This window comes from Andrena cerasifolii, chromosome 2 (genome assembly GCF_050908995.1).
Source record: "Andrena cerasifolii isolate SP2316 chromosome 2, iyAndCera1_principal, whole genome shotgun sequence".
NCBI lineage: Eukaryota > Metazoa > Arthropoda > Insecta > Hymenoptera > Andrenidae > Andrena > Andrena cerasifolii.
The window spans coordinates 9,651,525-9,674,715 of record NC_135119.1 but is presented as its reverse complement, the minus strand read 5'-3'; the positions used below and the strand labels follow the sequence as shown (position 1 = coordinate 9,674,715).

The 23,191-nt window shown below is 40.2% G+C and overlaps 1 protein-coding gene across 1 annotated transcript in view; it reads left to right on the top strand.

Moving 5' to 3' along the window:
- The window catches only part of LOC143378718 (tyrosine-protein kinase Dnt), a 135,804-nt gene that overhangs the window by 97,101 nt on the left and 15,512 nt on the right, over positions 1 to 23,191 (top strand). Inside the window, exons 4-5 of the mRNA XM_076830645.1 lie at positions 8,449 to 8,623; positions 20,726 to 20,930. Of these exons, the coding sequence (XP_076686760.1) occupies positions 8,449 to 8,623; positions 20,726 to 20,930 (380 nt within the window). The remainder of the gene's footprint in view (positions 1 to 8,448; positions 8,624 to 20,725; positions 20,931 to 23,191) is intronic.

The following is a 23,191-nucleotide window of genomic DNA, read 5'->3' as shown; positions in this document are numbered from 1 at the left end:
ATAATTTTTTTTTAACTTGGGGAAGTCTTCAAAAGGCACCCCGACTTCTTCAGAGGGGAATCCCCCCACTTTGAAATTTTTAATAATTTCCATATAAATATCTCTATTATTAAGGCCCATTGACTGAAACGCTCGGACACCTATTTACTTATTTTGTTCATACTGCAATGTAGCAATTATGAGAGTTCAATGTTGTCGGAAAAAAATGTTCATATTGTTTATATTTAGGTGTATTGGAAACTTCATTGTTTTTTGTCAATACTATTATGTTGACAATAAATTAACATTTCAATGGAATTTAATTATCTTAAACCAGCTTAAGATATGCCTTTTAAATAATCTAGATTAGGAAATAGATTATTTATTTTCAAACCTACACCACTGCACCAGAGTAAAAATATTAGTTTGCATTAAATGCTTGAAAGAACAACGAAAAGGTAAATAAACAACGAAAACGTAAATAAATAGCAACAAAGTAATACAGTTACCTAACCCGGAATTGTTGACGACAAGTTCATAGGCATTGTGTTAAAGAAAAGTAAAGCGCTCGTTCCATAAAACCAGCAGAAAATAACAGTTTCGTGCCTCTTAATTCGACAAAGTTTTGTATCACATGAAACTGCATAATTTCCGAAGAATGCCAATGAAAAGCAGTCGCAAATCCCTTGTAAGTAGTTCACTAAATTCTGCTAACTTTTAATGCACTCACGACGCGCTCATAGCCGTGTGAAACGTTAAGATCATTGAAACTTTACAATGCCCGCGAAGACCTTGTGACCACTTCATTTGACGCGAGGAACTTCAGAGCTTCTCTCAACAATGCACCTCCATTGTAGCCCGCTAACAGAATGAGGAAGAATCGCGGAGATATAAAGTTTCCTAGGCAGCACCGAACAATAACCACTCGATCACGGCCGACAACTTACAGAATGGGAAGTGAAATCATTTGAACCTCTTACTCGTTTGCTAAAACCTACGACAAAATGATAATTCGTGCGGTGCTTTAGAAACTACGATCAGAAATTGCAATTAAAAGTAACTTCTTCCTTAAAGGGAGGTTCCGGTCTAGAGCCCCAACAAATAGATGATATTTAGGAATTAATTAAAGGAAAACTACTATATGTAATTCAATGGGACTTTTTGCATTGTATTAAGGATGTCTTAAATTATAGAAATATATTTTTTGTTTTATAATTAATCATTGCAGACGGCCCTGGGTAGCCGTTAAAGTCAAGGCGTCAAAAAATTAATCCCAATCGGTGGACGCTCTATCTCCAAAAGTTATTATCCGATTTATTTAAATGTTTGTTTCTATCGTTTCTAATAATAAAAAATCCTATTTTGCTTTGGAACAAGTGTTTTCACTTAATTCTCCTGAAAATAATTAGTATCACTTTCGTCCCCGTGGTATGTTACTTTCGTCCTACCCCTGCAGGACAAAAGTAACAATGACAGTCACTGCGGAAAATTGCCACAACTCTTCGGCTACTTACCACGGAAGGCTGATTTTTCTGGTCAAATGATAGACCAAGAAAGACACCATCTTAAGGCATAATATTCGTTTTTACATCTGTAAGAGCTAATTGATAGCTAGGTCAAATGTAAAAAGTGTTGTCCCCGCTCTCCCCTATTCATGGGTGACGAAAGTCACGAAATCTCGCGAGCGTCTCCGATCTTCCGAGAGCAACGTTTCCTACTGACAGAAGTTACGATATGACGTTCAGACGTGATTCTGGCGACGACCTCCGAGGAAGTGTCTCCTAGCCTCGCCCTCCCCCATCCGGAAATCGACGAGAACACCGAGTATCGGGACGTCGAAGTGGAGGCAACATTCCGCCAGACAGGTGGATGGAGTTAGACTTTGCTCTGCGCGGAGACTATACGTGTTCACACCATCCGCTAACAGGAGAGTTGCACAAGGAAAGGCTCAGCGACGGAATAAGAAAACAAAGCTCGAGAAAGGGAGACAACAAGGAGAATGGAACGGAAAGGGAGCGAAGGGGAGAAGGAAAGGGAGAACAATGGAAGTTGATAGACGCTGATCCAGATCCAGTTACCAGCGCGGGAGACGTTACAACGAAAAGCAATCCGTTGAATAAAATTGAATCTCGTCAGGAGTCGGTGTATTTAACGGAGGCGGGGAGAACGGCAAGAACGCTGGTGGAAAGTGGGGTAGAAGATGAGGCCGAGAGGGGCGGCACGGGGGCGAGGGAGGAGAAATAAGTAATCGTCTCTGAGGCGGGGATTCATCGACGAGAAGTACTTGTGAGACCACGAGCTTCCTTTTTTGACGGGATTTGCTTTCTTCTTGACCCGCTCTCGTCCCTCGTGGACGAGCAGCCTTGGTCCTTCGACTCTTAAGAGCTCCCGCAGAAATCCGAAATCGCCTGGAGACCACTCGAAAATAATCGAATCCCGTGTTGGCTCCTCGAGTGCTCGTGTTCTGCCTGTGTACACGCGGAGTAGGTTAGAAAGGTTTGATAGCGGTCCAGGGGCAAATATTGGAGGAGTACTGGACGGAAGGGGAAATATTAGTACCGTAGACAATTCAGAAGCCGACATTATGCGGTCGGTTCTCCACGGACTTCTTTGGGAGAGCGGACGGCAAAGGAAATTTTCTACAATAGACGAGGCATGCTTCCCGCATTTCTTCAATTCGATGGCGTTTAACCCTCGAGCGTGCGCGCTTTGTGAACTCCGTTCGCCGATCTGCGTATTTCCTTCGTTAGGTCTCGGTAAGGCAAACATTCTCTCCGCGCGATCCTGGTGTGTGACCCTGCGATTTTCATTTTTGATGTTAAAAATGTTTTACATATAGTATTTTTGTGTTTTTAAATACATTTACTGCATTTTTTGATACATTGATAATATTTTGCCAACGCATTTAATTTAAGTTACCACTGTCAACAGAGAAACCGTTTCTGAAGTGTAATATATGTATAAGGGGGCTGAAATGATTATTTTCAAGAAATGCGCCTTTTGAGCGTTTTGGAAGAAATTCTGGACCATGCAAAAATTTGATACGGGATACAATAGTCAGTCTTATCTCCTCTTTTCTATATTTCTTCTTTAATAGCCACAAGAAACTCATTAGGTACTTAATTCAGTGTACAATTTTTCTAAATTTTTAAATAAGAATTTAAGAGCACCTTGAGCAATTAATAATATCCAATCTTCTGTACTGTGATTTTCTATTGGAATTCATATAGGTTTTAATGTTATTAATAAGATGTATTATAAATTGTAGATGTGCTTATACGTTCGCGATTAACTAGTAATACATTCGTTTACGAAAATAAATGAGATTTATAATATTTTTCCTAGACTTAAGTTTCTCGAGAGATTAGAGTATTTCACGAGAAATAAGAACTAAGCAATTATAAAATTTCTCGAGAAGGAACACTACCTATATTACTTTGAACGGAATATATTATTTTTAAACCTCGCAGCTTGAACGAGAGAAATTTTCATTGCGAATGTATGAACCAACAATGTGTGCAAATCCAATGCCGCAAATAAATAATTGTTTTGCAGTAAATAAACAGCCGAGAAAATTAAAGTCAAGTGACCGTGATTCAATTATATCCAATAAAACAGGTTTGTATTCTAAAGTTATTGAATTATAATTCGATGGCATGGCGGTATAAATTAATGTCTCAATTAATGCAGTCATGTTCATCGCGACAAATTAATGTAAAATGTGCGAATGTACATATATTCCATTTCACATAGTTGCGTTCCATCTACCTATAAAGAATGTCAAATAAATCAAACGTAGATACAACATTATTATAATATTGCACTCACATTACGAACTTTTCTCTTACCATAATTATTATAAAATATATTGCTATAATATATGAAGTAGACGTGATTTATTCATCGCGACAAAGCGAAAGCATTGTTAAAGGCGCAAAACAAGCTAATTCGGATATGGTCCGTTGTCAGTAAAGAAAATCTAATAATTCTAATAAACGACATTGTTTATTCCACACATCCGCACTTATCTCAGACACAGGAGCAACTCCACTGCCAGGCAAACCACGCTTATCTAGTCGACAATCAACGTTTGCCAATCTACATTCATTTATATATGCAGCGATTCAATATTTACATAATAACGACTCTATTATTACAACACTGCAGCGATACCCCGCCCCCGTGGGAAATCCGCAATTTGTGCGTATTCCGCGTCCTGTTAAAATTTCCTTCAAAAAGATGGAAGCTGGTGCGAGTCGGAGGACGGGGCTCAAGGAGGGTCATCCCGTTAATCCCGCTGGGACTTAATTCTGGACCCCCGTAAATCTCGGTTAAGGTTTGTTTGATAGCGTCGGATAACATCGCCTGCCGGGATTTAACTGATTGTGAGATACACCTCTCTGGCCTTCGACGCGCCGTCTCGACCTCGTGCTTGTTCTTAAATCAGCAAGTTTCTAGCCGGGCGAGCCGACCAGGGCGAAGTTTAATCGATCCTTCACCGTGCTCGAGTGATGCGAGCAAATTGATTTCTTTGTCCCGCCACCCGTCAACCTTCGCCGAGCATTTAGAACGAAAAAACAAGTACCTACCGAAATTTCCTTGCGCGCGTTAAGCTGTCAGTTTCTGGGATTAATTCTGCAAACGTTGCGCGTCATGGTTCCCCAAATATAAGCAACGAATGAGTGAAAAAGTTTGGAATGAAGAAGGAGACTGAGGACGATACATATGTGACGATTGAGAAGCTGTATGGCGAACTTTGATCTGGTACAGCTTTCCTAGATTCGATTATGCAAGAATATTATACTGTCCACTGAAGTTATGCTTTCTAAATTTTTATCTGAGTCTGTAATTCATAATTGCTTAAGTTACGATTAGTTTTTTAACACAGCGTTAAGGGGACATTCTACTCTATCGCGTAAACAAGATAATCATGTTTATTTTCCCATACTGCGTAATAATGACGATTAAAAATTATAATTGTTAAAAAATATACTGTTCGTAATGTCTGCAGATTATGTCGTGCGTGAAAATATGAGTAACCACGTTCGTCGAGAAACGTTTGAAGAACCAAACAGTTTATGAAAAAGCAGAATCTAAAATTTTAATGCAAGAAACATTAAAAACGAAAAATATGCTAAAATCAAAACCCCACTGCAGGCACAACGATTTTATTACCGCCAGTGTGCCAATTCCCAGGTTTACCCAAACACGTAGTAGACATTTCTGTTACACTAATAAACGCTAATTGATTGCTTAAGTAGGTGGCTAATTACCCAACATATCTCAATTAGATGGTGTAATTAAGGGGATAAGGACGCTTCCTGAGAATTGAATTGTCCCCTCAGCAAACGGAAGGATGAAAAACCAGGGCGCAACGCTGCCCGGAAAAGTAATTCCCTCCCGACTACAATTACGCGGCGGAAAGGAATGAAAACTAAAGTTACTTAAAAACTTCGCGTGGTCCGTCTCGGGCAGGCATTGTACCGCGTAAGAGAGGACATTTTAAAAAGACGCGGTCCCCTGGCAAATAAAGAAGCAAAGATTCCTCTAAGAAGTTGGAAGCACCACCGAAGGCCGCTAGGAGGCCGCGCGATTTATTTAACTTTTTCCTCCCCGCTGTTTCCTGCGCGCATCTCATCGCACTCCAGCGAAATTTCTCTTCTTTCCTGCGTAGTCGCGAACGTTTCCGCCCGTTATCGTGTAAAGCTCGTCCGTCTGGTTTGCGTTATTTATCCTGGCAACGGCTCGAAACCTACTTTTTCCTGCCGCTTAGTTAGCCCAAAGTAAAATAAGACGGCCCCCGGGAGGGGCAAAAAGGACCTGGCTTGTTAGACGCAGGATGCAGCTCGCGAATCCGCATTGTATCGCAGGGTTCATTTTCTATGAAAAATAGTTGTACTCAGGGACGTTCGGCAACCCGGAAATTCAGAAAATTATGAAACTTGCTCCGCGAGTAGAGTAGTTCGTCCGTAAGGCAACCCTCTTTTTGTCAGCGCCATGTGCAGTTTTTGCGGGTGAAATCACCCCGTGAGAAATTTTGCAGCATTTTTTTTTACAAATGTCTACTGAGTCAGAGGTGTAGGTTCGCTCCTGAAAGCTGTGACCGTCACTTTTTATACACTCTGAACAACATCGAACATCGTCCGAAGAGGAAATTACGATAATTGCAACGCACGTGTGACATCGTGAGTCGATACTAAACAGCGTTGATAGATAATCATGATGAAAGCTCTCTAAACAATTAGCAAATCGGTACACGCTACATCATTAGATTAAGTACCTACAGAAACTAAATTATGATGATTGCCATGTATGCGTCAGAGTTGACGCTATACTTTGCATTGTTCGTATTTGTAATAAATAAATTACATGTAAAGATATTCGCTGAGTTTAGTACTTACAAAATACCTAAATGAAAACTTTAACAGCGCACTAAGAGAGCGGTAGGCTTTTAAGGGGACCCTCCGGTTAAAATTTTTCAGAAAATCGATTTTTTATATATATACATATTTGCAGTATAACATCTCGAGAATACCCTCTGAAAGTCTCCCATAAAAATTCGTAACGGTACAGAGTCTATATACAGTCACATAACTAATTCAAACTCCAAACGCAGGTATGAGCCGAGAACACTTTGAACACGTTTTTCTCGAAACACGATATTTCGAAACGGTAACCACGATTTCAGAAGAACTAATGAACCGACTCAAAAAAACCTTGAGGCATTTGATTCGTAATTGGACTCGCTATCGCAGCACCGTATAACATAATTTTTTTTAATATTATTTAATATTATTTTTTAATATTAATATTTTTTTACACTACGTCGTTCAAATGTGCACCAACATCGTAATTTTGATCCGTTTTGCCCCAACGAGGGGTGCTGCGATAGCCATTGAAATAAATTTTAAGAAATTCTTTGAATTTTTTATGTTGGACGACCTGTGGGTAAATTTCGTGGTTACCGTTTTGACGTTTAAAAACAAATTTCAGGATTTTGCCCCAATCAACCCCTAAGGGGGTGAAAGGGGTGAACTGTGGTTTCACGAGCTTCTCGATATATCTTAGGCCCGAATAGATATCAACCCGTTTTTTGCATACAAAAGGTATCCACACAAATCCGACTTCAGCGCAAAAATGAAATGTTTGTTTAATACACGAGATACTGGTGCCACAAAGAAGGAAAACAACAGAGAGTTATGTAGGGCGGAAAGCGCGGAAGAACGGGAGAAGAAATCCACCAGACTTCCAAGGATGAATGTGCATTGTAGAAAACTCCTAGTTTGCGGTAGGCCAAAGAGGCCAGGAGGGCTGGTTTAAAGGGACCTCTTCCTTTCGCCTCAGCCTCCCTGCTCGTTAGTAATCGATATCACTTATTTCATAGCATCGAGATAAAAGTAAACAACAATTTTATTCTTCGGCGACATCGGCTGCGGTGGAGCGAATGCGGAACAGTTTAATCGACAAAATGGATTGTCGATAGCGTAATGCGGCTTAAACGCGCTTTGTGCCCTTTGTGGATGTAATGCAATTATTTTACAGTGGCACAGAAGACTATGCGTATATTAATCGCTGCATTTCTGTTATTACGCTGCCGGAGTCACGTTCGGAAGCCAGAGTATTAAATGATACACCGGTAACACGCGTCAGAGCTTTGCGTAATCCATGAAAACCCGGAAAGAAATTTCAGCAGTGCACGAGTTAATGCCAGTTTCCCGTAATCGTTTCCGTCGATGGAGCCAATTACGGTCAATCTGGGGGTTGCATTCATCGTGGATTACACTTTTCGGATTAGTACTTTGTGATACGTGCTTCATAATCAGAAATTTACGATTTCTAATAGAAACGGTGCGGAACAGAGTTGGGCAAAATGTGATCTAATTACAAATTGCAAATTACGATTCAACTGTAATTGTGTAATTAATTACACATTATTTTCTGTAATCGTTCATTTAGGTAGTTGACCACTTGGTTTTGTCAACTGTCTAAATGAACGATTACAGAAAACAATCTGTAATCAATTACACAATTACAGTTTAATCGTAATTTGCATTTTGTAATTAGACTACACTTTGCCCGACTCTGGTACGGAATAAATACCCGAAAAAGACAAACTACCGTTTCGTTTAACAAATGTTCATTAAACTAACAAGCGAATTTATTTCTCATCAATAGACGGAGATGATTTTTGTATTTTTCGAAAGGCAACCAATTATTTAGTTCTGACAACGAAAAGTTGTGTAACAAAGTCGGTTTCGGAATTTTTAGCTTTCAATTAGTTGATATGAAAAATTGTCTCGTCATTAAAATGGATATTTCCAGGCACGTGATGTGCCCGAGGGAAGTTCGTAGTCACGTGCGACAACGTGAAACGATTAAATTCAGCAATTGCTTCGCGCGAAAATGCAAATGCGGCGTGGAAAAATTATTGGGAGAACACCGTGGTAATTGTTGCTGTTTGTTTTCTAGGAGTGGAAGCACCCCCGAGAAACGATTCGGTTCGTCTGGAGCCAGGCCCTCTGGTGAACGGAGCTGGGGCACTTTACGTCGCTGCGACATGTGCTTGCGCCTTGATATTAGTTGTCGGCAGTTTTGCGAGCGCTCTGTACATTCGCAACAGCAAGGCTCGTATACAAGAATCGCAGTAAGTATAATTTTACGAATGCTTCGCTAGCAGAGAATTACCAGTTTCAGGTTTAAATTAGCAGGGAAGTTAAATTCGAGGCTTAATTAGTTTAACGCCATGCTTGAATGCACTGTGGAAGTTAAGGGTCCCGACGTGCCAGCAAATTAAAGTGTGAATCAAATTCGTAATCTTATTTAAGGGGGGACCCTACCCTGAAGCCACTAACAAAAGACAAAGTTAGGGATTTTTTTGTTCGTATAAATAAAAATATAGGGCTTGGATTTTTTTAATATAGTTTTAAAACAATCCGTATTAAGCTAGAAAAAAAATTTGTTTGTGAAAAATTGAACAAAATGGCTTCCCGGAACACGGCAACAAAACTGGCCCACACTCCCAGAAATGACTGGATCATCTGAGAAGGAAATACAAAAAAGATATGTAAACAGGAATATATATCTACGCCCTAGCGTAGGATTTTTTGAATATTTCAATTACTCGATTTTTTGCAAGCATTTCAATGCAAATTTTTATGTAACAAATTGAAGTAAATTCTTCGTACTGCTATAATTTCCAAAATAATTCGAATTTTGCGATGAATCCTACGCTAGGTCACAGATAATATATTCTTGTTTATATATCTTTTTTGCATTTCCATCTCAGATGATCCAGTCATTCCCGGGAGTGTGGGCCAGTTTTTTTGCAGTGCTCCGGGAAGCTATATTGTTCACTGCCATTTTGTACAATTTTTCAAAAAAAAAAAAAAAAATACAGCAAACTAAAGATTGCTTTAAAACTATATAAAAAATCCAAGCCCTATATTGTTATTTATACGAACAAAAAATCCCTAACTTTGTCTTTTATTAGTGGTTCCAGGGTGGGGTCCCCCCTTAAAGCTGCTACACGTATGTGTGGTAAAACTGTGCAGTTATTTTGGCCTGTGCTGGTCGGCCAGAGCATCTGTAGCAAGCTTTAGCCACGGGGATGTTAGGAGGCAGGGCGAAACAGGTACAATATGTTGGAATCGGTAGTTGAGGGAGAACTTGCAAGAGAGCGGAATTGCTTGAAATGCTCTCTTGTGGCGAGTACAGTGCTATCCCTATAGTTCTATTTCCTCTTTCGGAAAACGTGCATAGAACATGTGATCAAATACTTCTGAACGCTAGTGTATGTAGGAGATTGACATCCATTTACTTACGACGCTTTTCCTAACTACCCAAGACTCTTTAGCTATACCTACCTACAGAGTGACTCACATAACTTGTCCACCCCGAATAACTTCTAAAGTGTGGGATTCAACAGAGCAGCGAACTTTCTATAATAAAGTATTAAGCTTTATTTGCGTTAAACCTAATTGTTATAACAGGTGTATTGAAGTCAACGGGCGTCACTTTGAGCACCTACTGTAACTAAGGTAAGTATGCAGTGAGATCATGAACAACGTTTCTGTAAATATCTAGCTAAATGTCTATTAGGTCGAGGGAAAATAAAGCTCAATAGTTTCTTATAGCCAATTGATACAAAATGACACGCATTCCATTAAAAAGATTCAAAGTCACCGTGATATCTCGTAAACAAATGCGTTATTTATAAAAACCATTTCAGCATCATATGTCCCCTTCGATACCGTGCAATTTCCGTATAAGAGACTTTTTTGTAGAACGCGTGCTTTAGAAGTTATTTGGGGGTGGGCAAGTTATGTGATTCACCCTGTATTTGCCAGTACAACCCTTAGATTGTCAACGTGTCAAATATCCTGTACAGAATAAGAACTGACACATGCACGAACTACAATTTACATGCGCTCGAGTACCATTTCAGCGTGACGCGTTGGACACGCGTAATGTAAGAGGAAAGCTTGTCCAGAATCTAGCTTTGTGTAATCTGATTTTGAACGGTTCAGCCATTTCGACATATACGTGGACGAATATTGTGGCGACGTGGAGCTTTAGCCGCAGCATTGCAATTGATTGCGGAGGTGTTGCTTGCAATTTGACTTTAATTAATTCCGTCGATTATGCCGCCCAATAGTACACGAAACTGGGCGGCAGTGGATCCTCAACGAATTAGTCTTTTGTCGCTCATGAAGCTCGAAGGTAACAGACGACTCTATTCAGTTATTTTTCTACGCAGAGTGTGTATTTTTACACAATATTCAAATCTAAATCTTTACCAACTTCGAGTAAATTAAAAAAAAAAAAACTGTTTATAAAATTGTTGCTTTGAGAGAACACTAGTTGAAAAAAATACCTATTTTCACACAATACGTAGTAGTCATTAAGTTGATAAGTTTCTATTTCTATTTTTTCATTAATATTTCTATTCATATTAAAAATAATATTTCTGTTTTTATTTATTTGCAACAAATCGATCATTATTAAATTGTAGCGTTTTTCCACTAGTCGTTTTTAAAATTAAAACATTGAAAAAATTAACACACCCTACTAACCCAGGCTAGTCGATAAGCTCAGTTATTAATTTAAAAAAAAAATGATTGTAGTAATTTTCGTATTTCTCTGTAATTTCAAATGAAATTCCATCTAGGTAAATAATGTATTACACAAAAATTTAAAGGTAGTGGTTAAATTTAAACCCGAAATTGTTTAAACTTTGAAATTGAAAAATTTCTCCACTGCTCGTTTTTAAGATTAAAACATTGAGAAAAATTGACATACCCTAGTGTGCATACGTTAATAACACCATTCACTTTGATTCAACGGCACTTCGATACATCGCATCCGAGTAATCAATACGACTGCCAGCAACGTAAGCAGCGAGAAAAATATATTTACAAGTTATCCAACCCCGGCTCGGGTACGACCCAACAGAACCAAAGCAACGCGACTCCATGGTAACAAGCCTCTCCCGCGGGAGAAAGCAGCCCGCGATTAAGCATCGATCGAGTATTCCGCTTATTAAACCCATAATTTCATTCTGCCGCGAGCACGATCGCTGGCGAATAAATCAGAATTGATGGGAAACGACTCACAATCAGCGTGGCTGCGCGGGCGCGCACGCTCGGCCGCGCGCGGGTTGGTCGGTTGCTCATGCTGGTAAGATTCGCACGGCTGGGCGGCTTTTCACGTATCGTCGGGCGCATTCTCATTTCCCGCGCACAGTCGTCAGAGTGAAAAGTCGTCGGCGGGTGTTGCACGGCTGTCGTGAATTTCCCGCTGGATGCGGGTACCCAGAGGTGGGCTGGACCTGGTTCACCAGAGGGAGGCGACAGAAGGAGCGGGGAGCGAGATGGGCGAGGGGAAGATTTTCTACACCCCCGCGGGAAATTCGCCGGATAAGCTGGATAGGAACTCGTCCGCATGAAATATCCTTTCAATAAGCCCCAGTGATCCGTCGGTCGCTTGCCACGGCAGCCGACATTTTATTGCACGGCTACACGCCCTCGTTCAAGAGGACTTTCCTGACAGAGGATGTAAGAAGGAGATTCGGAGGAAGGGAAACCACTCTTCTCTTCTTCGCCCTGTCCCCCTCGCATCCGCTCCGGCTCCTTCCCCCGCGCAGCGCCCGCGAACCACTTGCTCCTTCGCGGGTCTTGAAATCTCTCTTATTCCTAGCGACGGGAGGAGGGTTCGTGAAATTAGTAGATCTCTGGTGGTCTTTCGTTGTACGTTTTGTTCGTTCAGAAATAATGAAGATCTGGTGGAAGGATGGAGTGGAATGACGAGTTAAGGGGGCAGCGGACTATTGGATACGTAAAATCGTTAGTTTCGTTGACGCTTCTGGGGTTCGGTAGGAACAATCGAACAACATTTTAAGTTACATATTTTATTCTTACCTTCTACCATAGTATTGCAAGTTAAAGAAATTCTTATATACGACTAGAATATTTGACAATCGCAGCCATCGGCTCGGTTCTCACCGATTACCAGGTCTCACCGCGAGGAGGTTGTTGCGCTTGGAGACCCGTAGAGAGATAGATGGAATCAAAGTTCCATCGATCTCCCTGTACATGAAGCCTACTAAACCAAAGAGATGGATGGAAACAAAGTTCCATCGATCCCTTCGGTTTAGATATAGAATCTAGGGAACTGCCAAGCAATCACTCGATTAAAAGAAATTCAGGAAAGAAGGAAAGGCGAAGGGTAAGCATGAAACAAGTATTGGACGGCGCAGTTCCTACCACCCTGCTGTCCGAGTCGAAAGGGAAAAGCGCTCGGCGCCTCCCAGACGATTCCTGTTGCTCCGATGCGACTCGTCAGGAGCAAACAGTTGACCTGACTCAAGCCGTCCAACACGGAGATTGGGTAATCGAACCGGGTGACTTACGCAGGCAGTGTACCAAAAGGTGCACCCCCTATGCCCGAAACTTTTCCCTTTGGACAAGAACACCAAGGGATGAAACCGATCCACCCATACCGATTCCATGCTCAGTCACTTGCTTCCGCAAACGGAAGCAGCGGTAACCTCCTCATCACAGATGAGGAGCCAATAAACGAACAACAAAGTTAATGATTTAGTGACTGCTTGGCAATTTTACATGGGACCTTAAATACTTCATACTATAATAAATTAGCCTAGGCTTCCTTAGATGTCTTCTTTCACTGTCACTTTTCACTATCACTTTTCACTATCACTTTTCACTATCACTTTTCACTATCACTTTTCACTATCACTTTTCACTATCACTTTTCACTATCACTTTTCACTATCACTTTTCACTATCACTTTTCACTATCACTTTTCACTATCACTTTTCACTATCACTTTTCACTATCACTTTTCACTATCACTTTTCACTATCACTTTTCACTATCACTTTTCACTATCACTTTTCACTATCACTTTTCACTATCACTTTTCACTATCACTTTTCACTAGTTTCTTTTTAAATATATCGTGTTATTAACTCCATTCCCCGAGTAACGGTGAACCTGAAAAGCTGAAACAATCAATATTTTATATTAGCAACGGTGTTGTCGGCCTGTAAAGAAATTAAGCAAAAGCTTATTCAGTTGGAGCGGATCGAGATAATTTCGACGTATAGAAGAGCACGCACGAGCATGCAAAACCATCGCAGAGATAAAGTACACGAAGGAAAGAGCAGAGAATGTAGACCCATCGATGAGATGCATGGCCGAGTGACAGAAGTCACACAAAACCATCGGAGAAGTCGACGAGATGAAATAAATCATGGAAAACCACCGAAGAAATCCACGAAATGAAATAAATCATGCAAACCCATCGAAGAAATGCATGAAACAGAATAAATCATTTAAACCCATCGAAGAAATGCATTAAATAGAAGAAACGCATCGAAGTGATACATCGAATAAAGTAAATCATATAAATCCATCGGAAAAATGCATGAAATAGGAAAGATCATGCAAACCCACCGAAGGAATACACGAAATAGAAAGACTCGTGCAAGAATCCTCAAAGGAATGCATGAAATAGGACAGATAATGAAAAACAATCGAAGAAATCACTTAGAAATGGAGAGAAATCTGTTTTGGCCTTGACAGAACAATACAATTTTAAATGACTCAACGAACCTCAAAATTTCATCGGCACCAACCGAGTATGCTTACCCGAACCAGAGGGACGAGGGGCCAGAGGAAGAACCAGGATTGAAACACTGACCAGGTCCCCAGGAAGTCCAAGAAGTCCAAGAAGTCCAGTAGGTCCAGTAGGTCCAGTAGGTCCAGGTGCCTCGGCAGCTTCGGGGTCCCCGGAGGACCTCTAGGTCCCGAAAATCGACGACGACTGAATACATGGAGCTCCGTGAGCTCCTTATATAGACTTCGAGGAACGATATCCCCCGATCAAAACAAGGTCGACGGTTAATTACAATAGCGAAATCCAACGAATTCTTCGGCAAAAATGTGTAATAAATTACTTCGCCCTTCTGTAAATTCCGTTATACTTCTTTTGTACGTGGCAGAAAAGGTCCCCCGTGCATCTACGAGGACATCTTCCTCATCGAGGTTTTATAATCCATTTCCTGACGCATACATTATTAAATACACCGCCCGGATCTTATCCAAAGAAATCCCAATAAAAGAAGACTCAAGACAAAGTTCCAAGTAGAAGAGAACTTTTACTTCTCTTACCCACCCTTCTCCCCTTCCTTCGGGCTTTTCTCCTCTTTATGCAGACTTGTCATAGTTCTTTTGAATATATTAGCCCTCCCGAGACTTCCGGCGTGCGATTTTCCGCGCGATTTACGTAGAAAGGGTGTAATTTAAATTTCCTCCGCGGAATAAGATCCACTTCAAACCCGTTTACTCTTAATTTTAATTTCATATCTACCGAGCTTGCCTACTTATACGTTTCCACGATGATTACTGTGGGCGTCAATAAATAACTCCAACTATCTACACCTTACCACCTCAAAATATGTAGAAATTCATAGGTTCGGTACGAACTAAGTTTTATTAAGGGGACTAGGCAGTCGAAAAATCGATTTTTTTATTGCATTTTCCGAAAGTAGTATTCTTTTCTGAATACAATGCCGCTTGGTTTATAGTAAAACTCGCAAAATTGCAGATTTGGCAGCTAAAAACGTCAAGCGGCAACCTGTAGCGTCGCCTTTCCCAGAAACTTAAAATGCGTTTTTCTCGAATATTTTTTTCTCTTCATTTCTTTTCCTGATTGCGAGCGAATTGAGGTTCAAATCGACTTGGAAAAAATTACAGGATGTGTAGAACATGTGTCATTTCGGCGCAAACCTCTGATATGGTCTTGCAAAAAATCGAGATTTTCATTAAAAAAATTAAGAAGTCACCGGACTTTGGTAGCGCACCATCATTGTTTTTGTGAATATCCCGCGAGATATTATACGTGCCACGTTATTCGATTAAAAGCCTTATTAAGTCTAACCGTAATTAAGAAACGCTATTTGCAATGCTCGTATTAAAGCTCGAGTGTGCGTAAAATCCACTTAACGACGAGTAGGACGGAGGATCTCTCCACTTACGTAGTATAATTTCAGAACCAGTGGGACGGCAGTTATTTCTGGTATTAACTATTTTAAATGGTCTCCTGCGCGATTACGCGATATCAGCGGGATTCATTCCGCTAGGATAAAATTATAAAAATGAAATCGGGAACAAGGACCTACTCCCAGCCTTTCATCTTCATTCCCTTTGCACACCGTCATTCCAATTTCCCTCGAAGTAGACCAATTGTCTCTTGGCGGGTGTTATTAAATCTTTTGAAGTTCTCTCGTCGTGAATTTTTCTTAAGAGGGAAATAGTTCGAGCTCTCCTTTGACGACGAATATTACCGAGCCTTCCTAGTTATAATGCGAAAACACTTCTGTCTTTTCCACTATGAACGGTCACGCTACTTGGCCTACATATGTATGTATAGCATACGTAATACTTGTACCGCGAACGAAATGTGTGAAATCAAGAAATCCCAAGTGCCAACGGTTTATTAGAAACAGACAAAATGTAGGTAAATCGTATCAGTCTGTGCGAGTTTTGAGGTATTATTGTAAGTCCAGTTATGTTCGAATCGAGATATTAAAGTGTTTGCGTTGGATTAAAGGGTGTAATAAGCATAGTGAAAAGTGCCCCCAAACCAAATTCAACTTTGTTTGCGGCAATCGATAGGTTCCTCTAAGGAAACTATTTCTTCCAAGTTTCAACCCGACACGCCTACTACTAGGCTAGTTACAGGGTGAAACGTAATTTACAGTTTAAGCTCCATTACATTTGTTCTATTGAATGGAAACTTATACAAAAAATCAGAGGCCTTCTGCCCATTGATACACGTGTCTGTGATTTTTTTTCAGAATTTTCAGTGGCAAAACCGAATTTTAGTAAATTCAAAAATATTAAAAATCACGATTTCAAAGTAAAAATTTCAAACTACAACATTTATATTTTTACAGTTTTGGCGTCTTTGTATGGTCATTGATGTCTAATTTTTTCAGATTTTTCGAAAGGGTGGAACGCAGTCGTAAAAATCAAAAACTGATATTTCCTACCTTCCCGTACGCAAAGTTGTGGCATACACGTACGACGAATATATTTTTTCCATTAAACGGGTGTTATATGTAATTCTAAATACTTTCACATGTTTTAAATGAGTCGATGCAATTAATCTGATAGCATTTTACCGTTGATAAGGGTGAAGTTTTACCTAATTGCGTGTATAAGTGATGTCAGTGCATAATAAGTGTCAAATTTTATGACACTTATTATGCACTGACATCACTTATACAGTACAATAAAATTTGAACTCGAAGTAGAGATGATAACAATACATCGATGTTTTTATAATTGATGTTTGAAGATCGATGTGTACATCGAAACCATCCACGTTTTTCTAATGAATTTCGATATTATTCGTTGTTATTATGCTAAGTAGTTATGCAAATTACTTCTCTAGGGCAAAAATTACTTTTTCTAATTTAATGCTTTATCAGCATTAGCAGCATTTCTGAAGCAAAGCGACCAGAACCGCACGGACATGAACCCAGAATTTTCAGTACCGATAACTATCGATAGTGAAATTAAGCCATCGATAGTTCTCCACCACTAGTGCAATGTACATCCACGATACTTAACAATAAACCATAGAATACACCAAATAATGACGCAATAAAAAATGGGGGAAAGCAGCTATGGGAAGAACTGGCTTTATACGCAATAGTTTCAAAATCATTTAGATTAAATAGTATATCACGCTCGTGAATACTAAATATCGTTCATATGAATAAATCATGCTCGAAAAAGCATTAGTTTATATAAGCACATAACGTCATCTACGTCGCACAATATAAATAAAATCACTGTTCAAATTGCAGCAGCAACTGTGGTAAATAATCTGAAATTTTAATACGTCAAATATATGCAGAAGTATTCCCTTAAAAGGAATATCTTTTACGAGAAGGAATTTTTATTGCAAGAGTAGGGGGCGAGAGTATATTCCCTTTCTTCTTCCGATGCCGCTGCACCCTCCTCTGCCATTTTTGCGTTGGGGATGTGTCGGTATGGACCAATTGTCTCTCGAGGGATATATTAGCTCTTTTGAGACTCTCCAGCCTGATAACGCGCGGGAAAACGAGGCTTCTGAGTCCTTCTCTGCCCCTGGCGCGGACCCCCCGCGGGCGAAACTGCAGATTTTACATCCGTTCGCTCGAGTAAACACCTCATACACCCTTGCGCCCTCGTCCCTGTTAGCACGCCCATCTCAGCGCACAAAGAACGACTTAGGGGTTCAACAAGAACATGGTACTCTTGTGCGACCGAATGCTCTGTTCGCGAACAGAGTTCAAAAAGTATTTCAAACTCGTCCAGTACGTGGTATAAATAACAATTCTTCCGACAGTTTGCTGTTTCGTGCCCCTTCTTGTTGGCATCACAAACTTTTCTAAAGAATGGTTTAGTGACCACGACTACGGCCCAGCCTTACTAAAACCGAGGCTTCATACTCTTAGCGACCGTCGTGTTTGTTCGGACCTACTATTCATCTACAAAGCTTTCCACGGTCAGATTAACTGTCAACAGCTTGTTGCAAGGATTTGTTTTGATGCTGAAAATTCAAAAGTCGAAAATAAGAGCCACCCTAATCACCACCCATTGCATATTCGCTCAGAAGAGAAGTTCGGTTACCCGAACATTCCGATTTTGTTAAAATTATGCAGGTTTGTAGAGGACCTCAATGGAAGTAACAGGCAATTTTTCGTTTGTACCAATTTTCTTTTGAAAATACCCCTGAAGGTTGATGAGTGCTTTCCTACTCTCCAACATATCTTCATAATGATAGTTGATATAAAAAAATTGGCATAACGAAAATTTAATACTTTTCATGCTGTATGAAACTATATAATCGAATTGTTTAGGATTTGTGGTGAGGGGCATTTTACTGTTTAACCCTCGGTTGTCACACTGGGTCAAATTGACCCTGCAATTTTTTAAGCAAAAACTTTTTGTCGGAACTCTTATTGTTTCAAATTTTTTTTAATTATGATGACACTTTAAATGTCAACTTTCAACGATGAGCATATATTCTACAATATTCAAACTTTACCTCAGAATTTTTTAGACTTAATTTAACAAATACTTTTTAAATAACAACTGTTTGAAAATTGGCAGGGTCAAATTGACCCAGTGTGACAACGACGTACGAAAAAGTAAGTGTGACAACCGAGGGTTAAATTACAAAATTCGAACAACTTGATTACACAGTTTTGTATGTTATAAAATGCTGCTAAGTATTCATTGAAATAATTTGTTTATATCTACTATAGTTTCTTAGGAAAGTAGAGAATCAGATATTAAGGGTTGTTTTCACCCTGAAGAACCGATAATGGCCACAAACGAAAAATTGCCTGCTACTTCTATGGCGGTCCTCTACAAACCTGCACAGTTTAAAAAAAAAACAGAACGTTCGGATGACCGAACTTTCAGTAACTTTTGGCCTCGAATGCGTCACATAGAGCAAATAGGGTTCGACAAATACAAACCACGCACCGTCGTGCAATACATTTTCGAGGTCCTCGTACTTGATGTGGATGTTGGCGAAAAAACCGAGCAAGGAATATTTGAAATCGCTGACGCGATACATATCTCTTTTTTGGCGAATTGTGCTGGCAAATTTACATGCCCGAAACGACCAATAAATCCAGTAAAATATCGAAACTACTATTCGTGGACGGATCCTATCGCAGTATTTTAGTTCTCTCTTCACATCTCTGCCACAGTTTCTCGACAGCGCTGTCCCCATCCCATCCACTTCCCCCGCTTTTGAGGCCTCCTCCACTCTAATATCGCGCGGCGAAGGGGAAAGAGACCCTCTTTGAAAATTTTTCCCCGCGGGCTAAGCGGTAATTTCACACGCTACGAGGACCTTCGACAGAATCGATCAAACGCAGGGTACCGTGGCGGATGTTGAAACATTGTGGCATGTCGGAAGCCGAGTTTATGAAAGGACAGAGATTTTCCAAAATGCGAAAGTCTTACCCGGAGATGGATTCGCGTCATCAACGAGGCTTATAGCCGGACGTGGAAGTGTTTGTAGCTTGCTGATGCAATTAGGTGGTTGGAGAATGTGCTTCTGCAATCAGTTTGAACAAATCAGTTGGGTACTTGGAAATATTGTACAGTACAATGCGTTAGGATGTTATGGAATCAGAGAAATAATATTAGCGGATGTGTTCCACAAATTTGAATGATTTAGTACATATTTGGGAAAAAATGAAACTTTTAAATATTTTGTTGTTTTTTTTTTCTCTTAGGAGATAGAACTTCACTAGAGACTGACTTCTTCATGAAATATGGTAGCGTTGGTTCCATATAAGAATGTAATACTCCTTCGAACTTTCTACTGGTTTTGAAAAAAAATTGTTTCTTGCTCCAACTGTGTTGCAATATGTTTCAATAGGTTGTTAAAATTTCAATATTAATTTTTTAACAAGTTTCAGCACTTAACGAAGTATTTGCTGATACTTATGAATGATACTAAAATATAACACAAACAGAAATTCAGAAATATTTTTCTCTCCAGTTATGTACATAGAGTAGAGACTGACTAGGGTAGATTACTGACACTTTGAGCGTTGACCCTGACATTATCTTATAGTTTTGTTCTTATAGACTAAATGTATAATGTTGTCCTTGTTATTTATTATTGTTTAATATGTTTACTTGATGAAAAAATTTTGCTGAACCTTAAAACTTCGATTTTTATGTATACAATCATCAATTTTAATTTTTTGAATTTCCGGATTCGGGATGTTCCCTTGTATGCGAGCAACTACTCAACAAACACGGAATCGATTTTCCAACAAACTAAAATCGAACCCCGTGCATTCGATTCCCTTAACATATAAAATATTCGATAAAAAAAGTAATTAATTAAAATAACAAATCAATTTGTGTCATAATCACAAGGTCGTCGCCAGCGTTCCATTTCGATTAAGATTCCTTTACGGGCTTCGACGTTTTAACGCAAGTAATATGCGAGTTGCTAAGAAACCAGTGGAATGGGTAAACGATAAGTCAGCCAGAAGCTAGTAGCGCAGCCGTATCAAAGTCTCTCCCGATTATTACGCACGCGGGGCACAGTCGGCGATGCAGGGCATGTCGTGCATTAGAGAAATAATTAACCCCGTGTATAATCATTAGGTGGCTACAAGGTCGTCTGCCCTTTCAGGAAAACACTGCCCTGCTGCAGCTATTCAGCAGCAGACACCGGCGGCTTGGCCAGAAGTTCTGTCCTGGTTAGGGTCGACCCACGACCCGGAAGCGCGAATTCCGGAAGTTACGCGACCATTGCAGACCTGGAGCCACTCTATGCGAGACCCTGCGGTTCCAGAGCGAGTTACTACGCTTCCAGCCATGTGACGCATCTGAGCCAGGTATGGTGCAAAATGATTTTACAGGAACTTCCCCAAAGATACTGCATTAAGTATGTACCCGCGGTGGTTTCGAAACTTAGAACATGAAAGTCCAAGGAGGTGTGCCGGGACGCCAGCAAAAGTTTAACCGGTCCCACCTTACGCGCTGCGCGATGCCCACGCTTCGATCGGGTTAATCATAATCAATACATGTCACAATCACGAGATCGTCGTGAGCATTCCATTTCGATAAAAAATGAGAATGAACACTGTCAAACATTTGTAAAGAATATTACAAATCTTAAACAGAAAGTTGTAGAATAGTAAATCCAAAGAATTTAATAATCGTTGGGACAACTTTTTGAAGGGGCACAATTTTGTCTTTGGACATCTACTTGCATAAACTATATTGCTTTCAATTCTACACGAATAGGATAGGTAGTTTAAATCATATGTGCATTTGGTACTCCTTGCAATACTACTAGAAAAACATTCTATACCTATCACCGTTTAGCCGTCTAAAATCGAGAGACTTTCAGGTATGTATGCATAACTTCCGAAAAACAATAGTTTCTTAACTGAAATTTTTTTGTTAAGTAGTTCATAATACTATGTAAAAGATAGTAAAAAATGGGAAATCTTTGTCAAGCCGTTGATTTGTAAAAAAATCCACAAAATGCACACATGTTCCGAGGGTTCGAACGGGTATACCCTCTTAAACGACAAAAGTTCCAAGAACTCGCGATATTAAATAAATTTGTGCAAGGAACATTTCGAGGAAAATTCGCAGCGGAATAATCAGACCTTGCGAATTCTCCAAACATTTAAAAACCTGGCCACTCGAACATTCGGCGTTTCTCAAAGTTCAGGCCATTGTGTGTCGTCGAATGGTGTAATAGGCTTAAGGACGGCGAAGTAGACCGCGAAACAACGTCGAAGGTAGACGAGAGAAAGTCTCGTTTCACGTCAGGAAATCTGATTTTCTCTCAGCCGTTCATTCCTTCCCTTCTGCTGGACCCAGCTCTTCATCTGAGAACCCTGCTCCTCTACTTTCCTCTCGTTTCCCTGCGTCCTTCTTCCGCTATCGGAAGTGGAGGATGCGAGAACGATTCCGGTTCCCGCCCGTTGCCGCCCTCTCTCGTTTGCTCTTGCATGCAAGACAAGAGGCACGCTCGAAACTTTATCGAATTTGTGGCCGTTGGGGCCGCTTTCCACCAACAACTCTCTATCTCCCGTTCGACCCTTTTCAGCCCCTTCGACTTTTTATTCAGCTATTGCAGGCCCGCCAACCTACAACCTCCATTCAAGTAAGCAAGCGTGTATTGTCCATGAGAAACTGGTACACGTGTAGAGCCTTCGCCCTGCTCCTCTCCCTTCCCTCCCTTTTCCTGTTGCTCTTATCGGGATTCCCCAACCCTTACGCTTCGCGAAACACTATTTTCTGCTAAAGATATTTTCTTCTCTATCATGGAAGCAGACGATGTTTGGTTGTTCGCTTAAATGATCGACATTTGATTTGTGATTTGAGTATCCAGTGGGCACGAAACCAAAGATTTTGTTCGCTTTCTTTTATTAGTAGAATCCTCGTATTTTTCTTTTATATTTTTCAGTGGGAGTATTATGATAACGTCATCTTATACCTGACTGACTTTGTTTACAATAGTATAAACTGTATAAATCACACTGGATATAAATTTTTGTTTCTTCTTGTTGAGCTTGAAAAAGTGATAGATTTAGTGGTGAGAGTTTTTGCCTATAAATTTCATCACTGCGCTTATTTCGAACAAATTGCCACGCAATAATATCTCGTTTCTCCATTTCCACAATTTCAGAGAGTGTCGTGAATTTTCCTTGCCCTTATTCTTTTAATTAAGAGACACAGCTGCGTTTCGTAATTTGAATCTCGAATATTTCTTTACGAATGTAAATACACGTCTTTCATTCCATCCCCAGGTAAACACAAAGGGGACTGAGCATACTTGTACAGTCCATCACTGGTGCTTGAGTGAATAATTAATATAGTGGATAAATCAGCAATTTACAATTTTTATCCGCCTTCGAGACAGCGGTGCTGGCTGCCGTGAAAGAAGGAATATAGGGGTCATGCTTCATTCTCTTCCGCCTTTTACCTCCTCGTGTTCTCCATTGAAGAATACGATCCGATCCCTCTATTCACGTGCACCGCTGCTTTCGAAGGGTGCACGCCCAGTCGGTTTATCTCTTTGGCCGCTTAGAATTCAAATTTCAATAGATCGAACTAAATCGAAGAATGCACGGGAAAG